General features: G+C 32.6%; 1 protein-coding gene across 1 annotated transcript; it reads left to right on the top strand.

The window, feature by feature from the left end:
• Positions 1-305: 305 nt before the first annotated feature.
• Positions 306-12,688, top strand: LOC144840865 (cytoplasmic aconitate hydratase-like). The gene is made up of 18 exons (XM_078696935.1): positions 306-433; positions 2,868-2,960; positions 3,109-3,277; positions 3,877-4,014; positions 4,381-4,450; positions 4,813-4,996; positions 5,286-5,425; positions 5,948-6,119; positions 6,475-6,575; positions 6,843-7,119; positions 7,636-7,771; positions 7,950-8,034; positions 9,045-9,201; positions 9,458-9,582; positions 9,696-9,800; positions 9,959-10,372; positions 10,800-10,985; positions 11,129-12,688. Exons 1-18 carry the CDS (start codon positions 418-420, stop codon positions 11,237-11,239), a joined length of 2,679 nt encoding a protein of 892 aa, XP_078553061.1. The 5' UTR covers positions 306-417; the 3' UTR covers positions 11,240-12,688.
• The last annotated feature ends 3,739 nt before the right edge of the window (positions 12,689-16,427 follow it).

Below are 16,427 nucleotides of genomic sequence, written 5' to 3'. Positions count from 1 at the left end.
TTTCACTTATAAAAAGACCCAATAAATGGTTAAATTCAACCAAAATTCCATTGGCTGGCAGTCAATTTGAATATTTTTCAGGTAAATACATTTTTTTCGATCTAATTTTTTGGTCAAAGGGGATAAATATTATGTGACAATACATCTTTAATGATCAAAGTTAAATAAGCATACAAAACAATATTGATATAAAACAAAAATATTAAATTTATCAAATATAGTAAATTTAAAAAAAACGCGTGAACTCAGCTACCTACAGAGGGCGTGTGAGAGCTCGCTGCTCGAGTGTGATTGTGAAACAACAATAGAGCTTCAACAGCAACAGAACGAGCGACGGCTGTTTTTGTTGTTGGTAGAGAGAGATCGACAGAAACCTGCCAAAATTCACTGTTAACCCAGACGAATCAGAAAATAGGAATGGCTTTATCAGACGGTAAGTTAATTGTCATGTTCATCTTTACTTTGCTTGTATTCATTGTCTATTTAACTGCGAAAATTTAATCTAGGCCTATGCTCACGGGTTCTTCGTGGTGTGTGGATGGTTGATTGTTTATGTTCACATGTATGGTGTGTGAATACGACGACTCCATTGTCGATGAATCATTACTCACGTAGGCACGTTAGCCTAGCTAGCCCAGCCTTTGTGTCTGTTTATACTTTCGTGTAAAAAGGCGTGGGGAACCAAAGGCGTGTATAATAATATTAATAATATATAATATAGTCCGAGTTTTAAGGAACTGGATTTATTTTGTTAATTCAGATTTATTTATCCTTTAATTGGTTTATTTAATTAATATCAATAGATAGGCCCTGCCAACAATTAACAATAACATGTTTCATGTTGGTTCAGGGACGATTCGGCCCTGAGACGATTCGGCCCGGGACTATTCGGCCCACTTTTGGTGGGACGATTCGGCCCACTTTTGGGCCGAAACATCCCACTTTGTGGGCCGAAACGTCTCACTTCAGACCAAATTCATATTCATATTTTGGGTATTTATCAAGTTTTTAAAGGTGTTTAACAATCCGTATTTTATTGATATTGACAATTTTGATATAATATATATAATAAATTACTAAAAAAACGTAATTTTATAATGAATTTATTACTTCGAAAACCTTGTTTATTTCGTGCATTCGCCAAGCGGCCAACAGAGGGCGTAACTTGTTTACATCGTTCCCGTGACTAAAAATTGATCATTTTCGACAATGTTTTCAAAATGTTTGCTTTATTGCATCGTTATCCATTCTGTACTACCCCATAGTCTCTCTGGAAATAAAGTTTGGGGAAAAAGCTTATTTTATGCTTATGAAATGCATATCAACGCCGATAAATTTAAGTGTGCCGAATCGTCTCAGGGCCGAATCGTCCCGGGCCGAATAGTCCCGGGCCGAATCGTCCCAGGGCCGAATCGTCCCGGGCCGAATCGTCTCAGGGCCGAATCGTCCCGTTACCTTCATGTTTTAAACAAGTTTGGTCTTTCAATCATCACCAGAAACTAAACTGAAGCTTGCTTGGTAGAGGTTCCCCTTCATCCAATCAAATTCCGGCACAGTATAAAAATGCGGACAATCTCTTCATTTTCCTAAATTCGTTCATTCAACTTTATAATATTTTACATTGTGACTATTATCGGGTAATGCTAATTTTTCTCCCGGTAGGGTTTTAGACATAAAATGTTATCAAGTACATGCTAACATAATATTTAATGTTATTGTGATATTTCATTAATTCTACTGTCAAAATACTGATTATGTTTTTTCCGAAACTGAAAAGTTAAACTGAATTAACTTGTGTCTGGTGGAAAGAAAAATATATAAATTTACGACTAAAGCATCTTAGTAATAAAATGTACTTGACATCATTTTATATCATAAAACCCTATCTAGGCGATACCTGGCCCCTACCGGGCGTACCGGGCGAGGATTAGCATGACCGCTATTATCAGTTATCATAAAGTACATGATAATAATCCATCATGATATTGCAATGCTTTCTTTTTTGCACAACCGCAGTGAATGTCTGGAGTAAGTCGATAAATAACCTTCATCATAATAATATCCTTCTGCACATTTGATTTAATTGATGTTCATAACATTCGCATTTAATTTCTATGAAGATATTGACTAGGAAGTATTTTGCCTTGTCATGATAATCTAGCAAGCAAGGTGTTTGGCAAGCTATATCCTGGATTCAAATCAAGGTTACAAATAACAAATACTATAGAAAAGGGCAATGTAATTAGAATAGCATACAGTACACTGATTATTTTACAATAGTGAAACCTTATAATTAAAGAAGCATTCATAATATTCGCAGAAAAATACTGTAAATATGTTGATTTTCTATTGTAATAAGTAATCTTTTGTACAAAAAACATTACAATTTTACTGTACAATATTGAAAGTAAAAATATCATTTTGGAAAAAAAAACGAATGTGTTTAAAGAATCAGTCACTATCATTGTTATCAATCAACTATTAATAAGGTGCATATTTGATTCTTATATTTGAAAGAAAAGAAGGCAAACTGTAGATAAAGTATAAACATGTATGAACTTTATGACCTTTTGACATTTGTCAAGGTTGAATCTATTGTTAAATTATTAACCCCAGAATTCCCTGCAGTCATTGTTTGTAAAAGAAAAGTTTACTTACTAATAATAATATCCAATAAGTAGATAACAATCTTGAATATTGGTATTACAGAACATGGCCACTTCAGAAATAATGTGTTTTTAATTTCTTAGTGTAAAGTATTAGTACAGAACAGAGTACAGTATACTTTTTTTAAGACCAATAATGAATATAAAGTATATAAATCATTTAAAATTATCCTTTTTATAATCCCCAAATTTTTTTTACAGATTGTAGCAAATACCGATGTGAGAAATCCATTGATATTGATGGAAAATCGTTCAAATACTTTGACCTATTAGGCATAAACGACCCCCGATATGGTAAGTTTACTTTGACTTTTTAGGCATAAATGATCCTTGATTTAACCCGGAAAGATTGTATTTTCCATCTCATGTTTGTGCCACTGTCTTAACCGCTCAGCAACTTACAGTAAGTTCATACTAATGTTTACACATTTTTTTCTTGTAGATGAACTTCCATTTTCCATCAGAGTGCTTCTCGAATCTGCAATCAGAAATTATGACAACTTTCACATCAAGGTTAAAGATATTGAAAACATTTTAAATTGGAAAGAAAATCAACTGAAGAGTGTTGAAGTTCCATTTAAACCAGCCCGTGTCATCCTTCAAGACTTCACGTATGTTGATTGCTTTGAAATAATTAAAGTTCTGTCTACACTATCAAAAATTGTGATGTGCCCAAATATCATAGTGATATACCCAAATTTTGGTAGTGATATACCCAAATATGGTAGTGATATGACATCATCATGTCCATATATGGGCATCACATTTTTTGTCACATAAACTTTGATAGTGTAGACAGAGCTTTAGAGTATAGTAAAATATGAAAAGATGTTTTAAAATTAGTTAAAATGCTTTAATTATGCTATGTTGTTTACTTTAGGAATAAATATTTTTAATGCCAAATTGTGTATATTGTTATTCTGTTTTAATGCTAATTGATTAATTATTAATAAATGATGACACTAACTGATGGTTCAGAATCAAATTTGCATTAAAAAAATACTTTACAGGCAGAAAAGGTTTTCCCATATCACTGTATGCATAAAATCAAATATATAATTTGATATTTCAAATTATTGAAACCCAAACATGATTGTGTTTATATAAAACTGTTAAAGCTTTACTAATTATATATACACTATATAAATATATTTATTTTATTTATTGCTACAAAATGTTCTACATTATTATTGCTAATTAATGTTTGTAGTGGTGTCCCAGCAGTTGTGGACTTTGCGGCAATGCGAGATGCAGTGAAAAGACTTGGTGGCGATCCTGAAAAGATAAATCCAGTGGTACCGGCTGACCTTGTTATTGACCATTCGGTGCAAGTAGATGTCTCAAGAAGGTATGAATAACCATGTAACTTTATTATTAACGTTAGCCTTCCTTTATATAACTTATGGTACTAAAATCATGTTCATGCTGATTGAGTTATGGCTATTAGCGTTTTCCACTAAAACGGTTGAGTTCATCATGCGCTAAAACACTGACTGTGCACAGACACAACATTTTGCAAAACATCATAACTCCATTGGTATTAACAGTACATTAGTAGTCACACACATACACACACTGCTATCACAGATACCGTAATATTCCAATATATAATGTTCAATAGTATCATTATTATATTCCTGTTTTTTCAAATGCTTTTTAAAATAAAACATGATGTATTTTGTAACTTTGATTGTATCAGTTCTTCTACTTTTAGCGCCGATGCTCTCCAGAAGAATCAAGACATTGAATTTGAACGCAACAAAGAACGATTTCTCTTTCTCAAGGTCAGTTTTAATGTTTTTTTATTTCAACAATATTTAACTGTTGGCCTACTTCATTTATAAAGTACAATAGAACCTCCTTCTTTAGGATGCCCCTATCAAAGGGTCACTTTCCTTTGAAATGAACACAGGGAAATACATGTCTTAACACTATGGCCAACCCCTATTCAGAAACTACCCCTATTAAGGGGGTAACTTTCCTTTGAAATGAACACAGGGATATACATGTCTTAACACTATGGCCAACCCCTATTCAAAAACTACCCCTATGAATGGGACACTCTTCTTGGTCTTGAAAGTGTCCCGTTAATACTAATAGTTTGACTAAACAATATTAATCAATTCTGTTTTCTGTTGCGTTACAGTGGGGTGCAAAAGCTTTAAAGAACATGTTGATAGTGCCTCCAGGCTCTGGCATAGTGCATCAAGTAAATCTTGAATACTTAGCTAGAGTGGTGTTTGACAGTGATAACATCCTCTACCCTGACAGCTTAGTTGGAACAGACTCGCATACTACCATGATCAATGGCCTAGGAATTGTTGGATGGGGTATTGTATTTGTTTTTCAATGTTTCATAAATTTCATTTAATACAGCTTTAAAAATAGTGGCAAAGAACATGAAAAAAAGTGAAATACATTACTGTCAAGTGTGGACCCTTAACTTAATGGGGTCAAGTCTTAAAGAGTGTTACTTATTTGACTTTTCTCTAAACTTTTTATCTATATTACTATGTTAAAATATTGAGTGGAGTGTGTAGAAACAAATAATGAAAACAAAAAAAAGCAGATACATTTTCTTTGACAAAGAGATAAGCATTCCATATTTGTTGTTTTTAGGAGTTGGAGGCATTGAAGCTGAAGCAGTAATGTTGGGTCAAGCGATAAGTATGGTTCTACCAAAGGTCATAGGTTACAAGCTTACAGGCCAGATGAATGCATTAGTCACTTCTACAGATGTTGTTCTCACAATAACAAAGGTTGGTCACATGTATACAAAATCACCACACACTCTATATGTATGATATGGTAATATTCTCCCATAGTTTTATTAGTATTTGCGAAAATCAACTTGTATTCTGCGTAGTGGCAATGTTCTTGTCATTTATTTATGCTCTACACAAAAATAAATGGCGAAGTATTTGTTACGTATAAATCTCTGTCTACACTATCAAACTTTATGTGACAAAATGTGATGTACTCATATATGGACATGATGATGTCATACCACTACCATTTTTGGGCATATCATTACCATATTTGAGCATATCACTAGCATATTTAGGCACATGACACTTTTTTGAAAACTAGTTTGATAGTGTAGACAGTTCTTTAGATCTGCATAAGATAATTCTATTGAGATATACAATACAAGATCCTTTGTTATTTTATTGGATATAAATGTCTGAAATAAAGAAATGTGACAATATGAATGTATAATGATGTACCTGTGTTGACAGTGACAGGTGTACATAGTGAAACATATTGATCTCTTTTTCTAGCATTTGCGTCAAATTGGTGTGGTTGGCAAGTTTGTCGAGTTCTTTGGGCCGGGTGTGTCACAACTATCAATTGCTGATAGGGCTACGATTGCCAACATGTGTCCAGAGTATGGTGCCACTATTGGATACTTTGCTATTGATGAAATTAGTCTTAAGTATATGAAACAAACAGGTAAATGTTGTTTTGTTATTAATCATAGCTACATCCTAGCTATATCCCTGCATTTAGAAGACCTAGCTACATCCTTGCATTTAGAAGACCTAGCTACATCCTTGCATTTAGAATACCTAGCTATATCCCACCATTTAGAAGACCCAGCTACACCCTGCATTTCGAAACCTAGCTATATCCCACCATTTAGAAGACCTAGCACCATCCTTGCATTTAGAATACCTAGCTACTGTACACCCCTGTATTTAGAATACCTAACTATATCCCACTATTTAGAAAACCTAGTAGATACACCCTGTATATAAAAGACCTTGCTAATACCATAAAATGTATCTCTTTTTGTTAACTTTTGCAGGGCGACAGGACAGTAAGATATCAATGGTGGAGAAATATTTAAAAGCAAATGGATTATTTCGAGATTTTGATAATTCCAAGCAAGACCCTGTTTATTCCGAGGTAAGTTATTGCTTTCAAAGTCCCATTCTTATGGCTCTGTCATTGGTATGTCATTAAGTTCATTACCAAATTTGAACTCCTCTCTGTAAACTTGAATTTCGTTTCTGTGAGTTATATTCTGGTGAGCTCTCATTTAGGAGCTTTAAAGTGCTGGAGAATTAAACTGTCTTCACTCATTATAATTTTTTCTTCCCCTGGTCTTAACAACCTTTTGTTACTGCTAATAATCACTGTTGACTATATTTCATGATTCTTTTCTTTCCTTAGATTGTTGAATTGGACCTCTCAACTGTAATGTCCTGCGTCAGTGGTCCAAAGCGCCCTCATGATAAGGTCGATGTTAACGTCATGAAGAAAGACTTTCAGAACTGTCTTGATAATCCAATCGGGTTTAAAGGTTTTAAGATCGCACCAGATCAACAAAGCAAGTCCATTCCTTTTGTTTATGAAAATGAGGAGTATGTTTTGTCACATGGCTCTGTTGTCATAGCAGCCATCACAAGTTGCACAAATACCAGTAATCCATCAGTCATGCTAGGAGCAGGTGTGTAGAATTTTTCAAATCAGTAATGACTATTTAATTTTATGAAGACATCAAATAGATAATACTATTCTAAGAACTAGATGGCTAATTAGGTGACAGCGAAGGCAGGAACTCTGCCAGAGAAAACAAATACTTAGTATATAAAAATAACTTAAAGTGTTATGAAAAACCACATAAATCATAACATAGAATGCTAATGTTAATGGTGATAAAATGAATAATTTTCAGTAATGCTATTGTGATAAAATGAATAATTGTTGGTAATACTATGGGGATAAAATGAATTTTTGATGATACAATGTTTGCATATGAAGATCGTATAATAATATGCACGAGTAGGGTGCATCAGTTCAAAATGACATATCTCATTGATGCTGCCATGCCCTGTGGCCCTCTCCATCGTGATTGTGTTGAAGTTAGATGTCTTCTTATAGAGCATCTGTGAATCACATTTAAATGAGATGAGATTGTGTTGAATTTCTTAAAATTAACACAATTTTCAAAATTTATTTTCAGGTATACTTGCTAAAAATGCAGTGAATAAAGGATTAACAGTGAAGCCATTTGTGAAGACAAGTCTAAGTCCAGGTTCAGGTGTTGTCACTTACTACCTGAAGGAGAGTGGTGTCATTCCATATTTAGAAACTCTTGGGTATGTTATCATTTAATCATAATCTGCCACCATTAAATTTATCATCTTAATATATCACTATAAACATAATAATTCCCAAATAAGAGCCTTGATATCCCATACTGACTTTTATCTATTTTACTACATACATTCAAAATACAATATGAATAATTTTCTTGCATGAATATTTTCTTTATAGTTTTAATGTGGTTGGATACGGCTGTATGACGTGTATTGGAAATTCAGGTCCACTACCAGAACCAGTTGCTCAAGCAATTGAAAAAGTAAATACAATAAATAATATATATATTTCACAGCTCTATGGAAACCTGAAATAATATTGTTTCAACACTGGTATCCCTGATGGGGTGGTATGAAAACTATTTGTATATACAGTGTGTTGGAATTAGAATTATGTAGTGTAGTATTCATGAACTAGAAAGCCACTCTGAGAGTGCATACCTCCGCCTACTGTAAAATTCTCCTACATAAGATTTCTCCTGTAAAAAAAAAAATATATATTTGTGTGTGTCTTAATGCTGTTTGTGATTTAGGCTAATTTCACTACAAGCATGTGTATGCGAGTTTGGTGTAATGGTTATGTAATAAGCCTTTCAATTAACAATAGCTTCAGTTGACTAACAATAGAACAGCAACACGAAAATCAAACGAGTGAATTTGAAAAGAAATAGGTTTTTTAAACTACTAGCATAAAAAAACGTGCACATTAAATTAAATTATGTTTAAAATTACAAATCACAAATTATAATTCTTGCCTTTTGTACAAAAATGAAGTTTTTGGACAAGTAGTTCTCGAGAAAATGCAATTTCAGTTTACTTGTTACTTTAAGACTGCTCGCTGGCTTTTGAAAAATTCTGTCCTATCTTTTAACACTAGCAGGTCTGAAACGTATACTAAAAGTGGTCCAGAATTGGGACCATGGTCCCAAAATTTAATGGAATGGTCCTTGACCACATATCTATCCGTATATTCATTTTGGTAAAGATCTTGTAATTACTTTTTGAGTAATCCTGCTAACAAACAAACACACGCTACCGATTACATATACCTCCTTGGCGGCGATAAATAAAACAAACACACCAAATGTAGATCATAATTACAAAATAAATTTACAATTCAATTACCTCACTTTAAATACTCTATAGAAACATCAAATTAATAATAATAATATTGTGCAAAGAAACAAGGCTATAATTCTACTTAACTTGCCAAGTAATAATAACTGTAATAATTTAATTCAGCAATTTTATTTACTAATAATTTATTTTGTAGGGTGACTTAGTAACGTGTGGTGTGCTGTCAGGCAATAGGAACTTTGAAGGTCGTATTCATCCATTAACTCGTGCAAACTACTTGGCTTCTCCGCTTCTAGTCATAGCTTACGCTATTGCAGGAACGGTCTCTATAGATTTTGAAAAAGAACCAATTGGTATGTTTATAAAGATGTTCATTAGATGCCTATTTGGTTTTAATTTCTTAAAATATTGATAAATAATCTCTATGAAAATGGCACCTTATAATACTATAGAACATTTTTAGAAGTCTTCCAATAAATTCTTTTTGCTGTCATATTTTCAAAACTATTTTCATATTGGTGAAAAGTTTACATTTTATGAATATTTTATATCGTAACTGGTTTTGGGTTTATTTTTCATGGTAATCAACTCATATATTTATAATTTTAGGCAAGGATAATGATGGAAAAGATGTGTTTTTAAGAGATATTTGGCCTTCACGTCAAGTGGTCCAAGAGGTTGAACGTGAGCATGTCATACCAGCAATGTTTCAGGAAGTCTATTCTAATATTACGGTAACATTTCAGTTAATTAATACATATTTTTCGATTTTCTAATGTAAGCATTACAATTATTAATTGTGAAAAACATTATTGTTGACAGAAAATTCCTAATATTTTGTTGACAGGAAGGAAATGATAGATGGCGCTCTTTAGATGCTCCTGATGCACAACTCTACCCGTGGGACAGCTCATCAACGTACATCCAGTCGCCACCATTCTTTCAGACAATGGTTTGTAATACTTTATGGTTTGAGTGTAATGTGATGTGAATTTGAAAATGTATTTGTTTTTTTTTTAATTCATAGATAATTTTTAATTGGTGTTAATTTCAATTTGTAAAGGATACCATCCTTTTATGTCTATAAACTATATTTGGTTTCTTTCACAGACGAGAGACTTGCCATCGGTTGGAGTCATTAAAGACGCAAAGGTTCTTCTAAACTTGGGTGATTCTGTAACGACAGACCACATCTCACCAGCGGGTAGCATTGCTCGCAACAGCCCCGCTGCTCGCTATCTCGCAGGTCGTGGATTGATACCTCGTCAGTTCAACTCGTACGGAAGTCGGAGAGGCAATGATGCCATCATGGCTCGTGGAACATTCGCAAACATTCGTCTTGTTAATAAATTTATCGGGAAGGCAGCGCCAAAGACTATACACATTCCATCAGGAGATGTGATGGACATATTTGATGCTGCTGATCGTTATAAAGCTGATGACACGCAGTTGATCATTCTGTCTGGCAAAGATTATGGTTCAGGTTCGTCAAGAGATTGGGCAGCAAAAGGTCCATGGATGCAGGTAACAGTTAATGTCATTGTTTTATTTTTTTTGTATTTATTCAGGTATAAAAACTTACAAATTCCAACCAGCAGAAAAAGCTGAAATGGTTGGATTACAATTTAAACACACAAAGCATAAACATTAGAAAATTATAAGATTCATGCTAAGTACAGGATTGTTGGTTTCCTGTACCTTTCCATACGGCATCTGCATGAATCCAACTTGGTGAAAATATTGTCCCTTAAACAATTTAACCATAATAACAAAAGTAACAGTCTAGAGGTTCTCCACATCAAAGTTTGCAACTAATTCTCAGGAAGACCCATGGCCTCTAGACCTCCATTGAGATCCAGCTACTGATAACCACAGCATTGTCATTTTGTTTTGTAATTTGCCTTTGGATTTGAATATACTATTAATACTGTATACATTATCTTTATTGCAGGGTGTTAAAGCAGTAATTGCTGAAAGCTTTGAAAGGATCCACCGTAGTAACTTGGTTGGTATGGGCATTATTCCATTACAATACTTGCCAGGGCAAACGGCTGAATCTCTTGGGCTTAGTGGCAAGGAAAATTACAGTCTCTCAGTACCGGATGATATCCAAGCTGGACAGAAAATAAGTGTACAAGTAAGTAATACAGTATAAGTATTTTAATATTAACTCTGTGATTGTGTGTTATTCTTCTATTATGTGTGTATATGTGTTTTTCATTACATGTGCTTAGTGTTATTCTTTATGTCATAATCACTTTATATTTTACTGTCTACTAGGTGGATAAAAGATCATTTGAGGTGATAGTTCGTTTTGACACAGACGTTGAATTGGCCTACTTCAAACATGGTGGAATACTCAACTATATGATAAGGCAGATGCTAGAATAGGAAGAGGAATAAAATGCTTATATTGTTATGCTAAGTACACTCTCACAAATATTAATGCCACTCACAAAGCATTATGTAAGTATGTACGAATAAACACTTGGTGACACTGTGTATACTGATCATTTACAATAACATAATATATATAATATTTATATGATATGCAAGAAAGATAATGTTTCCTCAAATTATCTAATTTACACTTGAAAAACAACTCAGGAAGTATTATGTTCGTGGAGACTAACATGTTTACATGTCTATTGTTACAAATTATAGTATTAAATGTGCAAAGTTGTTTGGTAAATCATTGCATTCTACACAACTATAATTCATTCCATTGTGTTTAAATAAATTCAATTGTAAATTACCTGGTTGAGATGTCATTATGAGAAAGTTATTTGATATAATTTGCATTAGAATAATGGAGAAATTCATTCTGAATCATTTTCAAAGCTGAATTTTTATTGTCGGTTCTTCAATGAAATAAGTTTGTTTTGATATAATTTATTATTTATCTGTAATGTTTTTATTTGTGTTGCATTTAAGTAGTGGTGCTGTTGATGAAGATGCTTCCTTTGTTTAAGCGTGGTTCCCATTAGCGACGCAATGTAAGAAAATGCCCTTCCAATAATTGTGTTTGCCCTCATCTGCGTGAAATCAAACCTGTGATGTTTGCAGCACTGTCGTCGTTTCCCACTTGTGATTACGCAATACAGCGCTTTGCGTCAATACATCGTAGCGTTGCATCGCTAGCTTTAGGCCTTCTGTACCTGTGCCTTTATATCAACATTAGAAAATATAATATTAACAATAAAAGGATGAGAATACATATTTATTTTGTTGCTCTTTACGATATAAAAAAAGATGTATATACAAGTACTAATATTTTAAAGGCTTTTGTTACTATTTTTATTGATTGGACAATGTGGGTAATATTTGGCTATTAAGATACATAGAGCTGAAATGATGATGCTTCATATATTGTAGTCATTTTAACTTATAAAAAATAACCAACTAACAATACTAACAGAATGTGTTAATGGAAGGTTAGGATTTATTGTACACTATTATAAACAATGTTGGCACATTATATAAGTTTTCTGAAATTGTTAAAGGTATCAAAAAGAAATGAATAAATTAATATGAATAATTTGTTTTGAATTTCATTTTTATGTAAAAATAGCTTTTAATTACCTCCCCCAAGAAGTTTTTTGTCCTAGATGTGTTTGTGTACAACATGCTTTTGGCTCATAGAACCATGTAAATATTATTTTTATTTAGTAATGAATTGAGAAAGCTAAATATAAAAATTAGAATTAATAGGTTTCTATTTTGTGACGGAGGTACATTCCTTCCATTAAAAATTAATACTTTATAAGCACCCATTGAACTTTATATGTAAGTAGAAAAGTGACTATAAACGCCCTGGATTAAGGGTCAGACAAACAAGCATTGAAGTGTCCAATCTTGTACTTTATACAATCTTGGAATTTATACTAATTAGCAAAATGTACAATTAAACATGTTTTCCTTAACAGGTGTTCACCTCCTTAAGGCCTGTTCACCTCTTACAATCATTTTAATAAATTCCTCAAACTTATAAATTCATTTCGTTAGCTTTTGAATCCCAATAGATTTTATCACACAAATTTTGAATTTTTTTTTAATTGGTCATAGATAGAAGTAGACCACTGGTATGTGAATGTTTGTGAATCTATGCACTGTCAAAAAATATTTTAAAAACGGTCGAAATTTGCCAATTTATCAAATAATGACTGGTTACTATATCATAATTAACATGCGCAGAGTCGAATAATGTGTTTTGCGCATGTCAATTATGCTTTACTAACCAGTTATATCGAAAAATAAAAAGGTTGAAATTTTCCCATTTTTGGAAAAAATCTCTGTCCTATAGTACAGGGAAATTTTTGAAAAATGGCTAATTTTCGCCCTTTTATTTCTTTACATAACTGGTTATTATATCATAATTAACATGCGCAGAGTCGAATAATGTGTTCTGCGTTTGTCAATTATGCTTTACTAACCAGTTATATCGAAAAATAAAAAGGTCGAAATTTGCCCATTTTTGGAAAAAATCCCTGTACTATAGTACAGGGAAATTTTCGAAAATGGCCAATTTTCGTCCTTTTATTTTTTGACATAACTGGTTACTATATCATAATTAACATGCGCAGAGTCGAATAATGTGTTCTGCGCATGTAAATTATGCTTTACTAACCAGTTATATCAAAAAGTAAAAAGGTCGAAATTTGCCCATTTTTGGACAAAATCCCTGTACTATAGTACTATAGTACAGGTAAATTTTCGAAAAATGGCTAATTTTCGCCCTTTTATTTTTTTACATATCTGGTTACTATATCATAATTAACATGCGCAGAGTCGAATAATGTGTTCTGCGCATGTCAATTATACTTTACTAACCAGTTATATCGAAAAATAAAAAGGTCGAAATGTGCCCATTTTTTGAAAAAATCCCTGTACTATAGTACAGGTAAATTTTCGAAAAATGGCTAATTTTCGCCCTTTTATTTTTTTACATAACTGGTTACTATATCATAATTAACATGCGCAGAGTCGAATAATGTGTTCTGCGCATGTCAATTATGCTTTACTAACCAGTTATATCGAAAAATAAAAAGGTCGAAATTTGCCAATTTTTGGAAAAAATCCCTGTACTATAGTACAGGGAAATTTTCGAAAAATGGCCAATTTTCGTCCTTTTATTTTTTGACATAACTAGTTACTATATCATAATTAACATGCGCAGAGTCGAATAATGTGTTCTGCGCATGTCAATTATGCTTTACTAACCAGTTATGTCAAAAAGTAAAAAGGTCGAAATTTGCCCATTTTTGGACAAAATCCCTGCACTATAGTACAGGGAAATTTTAGAAAAATGGCTAATTTTCGCCCTTTTATTTCTTTACATATCTGGTTACTATATCATAATTAACATGCGCAGAGTCGAATAATGTGTTCTGCGTTTGTCAATTATGCTTTACTAACCAGTTATATCGAAAAATAAAAAGGTCGAAATTTGCCCATTTTTGGAAAAAATCCCTGTACTATAGTACAGGGAAATTTTCGAAAAATGGCCAATTTTCGTCCTTTTATTTTTTGACATAACTGGTTACTATATCATAATTAACATGCGCAGAGTCGAATAATGTGTTCTGCGCATGTCAATTATGCTTTACTAACCAGTTATATCGAAAAATAAAAAGGTCGAAATTTGCCCATTTTTGGAAAAAATCCCTGTACTATAGTACAGGGAAATTTTCGAAAAATGGCTAATTTTCGCCCTTTTATTTTTTTACATAACTGGTTACTATATCATAATTAACATGCGCAGAGTCGAATAATGTGTTCTGCGCATGTCAATTAGGCTTTACTAACCCATTTTTCGAAAATTCCCCTGTACTATAATACATGAATTTTTTCCAAAAATGGGCAAATTTCGACCTTTTTATTTGTCGATATAACATAACTGGTTACTATATCATAATTAACATGCGCAGAGTCGAATAATGTGTTCTGCGCATGTCAATTATGCTTTACTCACCAGTTATATCGAAAAATAAAAAGGTTGAAATTTGCCCATTTAAAAAAAAAAATCCCTGTATTACCCTGTCATCGTAACCAGTTAAAAATAAAACATCCAAATGGAACTACTGACATAATTTCACATTTTAATTTAATAAAAGGACATAAAAGCATGATATATAGAGACATTCAAGAATTAAATACAACCAAAGAAAAATAAAAACACCCAATATATACAGTCTTCAAGTCAAGAAATATAACATATTTACAGACATTCGAGAATTAACAAAAATGACATCGTTTTTGGAATAAAGTTTGATATTGAATATTCATGATTTCATATGAATATTTATGATTCTATTTACATACATTAGAAGCATTTAACATGATTATTATGTTGACATAAAAAATGATTTGGACTGCATTAGCATCCTTCTATAGCGTGAGACATTTATCAAATTATAAGGGACAATTTTGAAGGAAATAAAACTATATTCACCATTACTGTATGTAAAAGTTTCCCTTAACACATTAAATACGTTCTTAGGAAGAACTATATTTAAGTACATAATACAATTAGCCTGCACTCAGTAGTTTATACTAGTCATCAATGTGTAATATTCTGTACATTTTGTTTATAACACTAAATACTACTCTATACAATATTATACACTATTATTAATATTATAAATATATTTGTTGATTAAATAACAAGGGTTATATATTATTTATATTATATAAATCAAATATGTTAGATTTGAGAGGATTTAGAATCTAAAATCTCTATTTCTAATTAAGGCCAGTTTGTTTTTATAAATTTGTCTAAAAATGTATGAAAATCACAGCAAAAACACACTTGTTTTTTTTTTTTAAATGTCTTCTTTTTGATGACAAAAATGGAAGACACGTACCAGTATGTAGGGCTAATATCACAAATAAAGTGATAGAAAAACAGGCTAGGTGAATTTGTTACTACGCAATACCTCCTTTTACAGTATTATTCTACATTTCACAATAGTAAAACTGTCTATTCCAAAAGGAAAGTAAAAATGTTGAAAAATGTATATACAGTATATGAATACAGATCACTACTACCATGGATTAAAGAATAGAAGGATATGCATCGACGTGAGATCAAGGGTTCCTTGACTCTCGCCGACAGACCGCGGACCGCCCACAATGTTATCAGTTTAATTAACCGCATGGTAACAACGAAACGGTCGCGTGCCTAATATATTGTTTACTGCACATGTGCAACGACATCTAACCTTGTTGGCTACGCTTCTTTCGCGCGTTCTTTGGTGGCATGATGTTTTAGCGCTAGCAACAACGGCGACGAACAATTTATACGACAAATTTAGTTATAACCTTTCTGATGAGGAATTGTAAATGCTATAATTGTAATTAGTATAGGTTTCTGCCGCGATTGATCTACGCTAATGTTTTTATGACATTAAAGTAGCATTTTATGACCTGTAGTAGCCCTACATCTGAGACAATAACTATTTGTTGTATCGGCCTAGCCCTACATGTAAAATTACAAAATCAGCAAGGATACTAGGCCTAGGCCTTTTCTTCTAGGCTTACTAGTAAACCATATGATTTGCCGACATTGATACTGCCTAGG

This window comes from Antedon bifida, chromosome 1 (assembly GCF_963402885.1).
Source record: "Antedon bifida chromosome 1, ecAntBifi1.1, whole genome shotgun sequence".
Lineage (NCBI taxonomy): Eukaryota > Metazoa > Echinodermata > Crinoidea > Comatulida > Antedonidae > Antedon > Antedon bifida.
The sequence above is the reverse complement of the archived record's forward strand: the minus strand, read 5'-3'. Positions and strand labels throughout refer to the sequence as shown.

Bases quoted from the DNA above. Each gene is read 5' to 3' on its own strand.
- LOC144840865 (XM_078696935.1), top strand. The intron at 2,961-3,108 runs GTAAGTTTACTT...TTTTTCTTGTAG, and splicing joins CATAAACGACCCCCGATATG to ATGAACTTCCATTTTCCATC. The intron at 8,035-9,044 runs GTAAATACAATA...TTTATTTTGTAG, and splicing joins TTGCTCAAGCAATTGAAAAA to GGTGACTTAGTAACGTGTGG.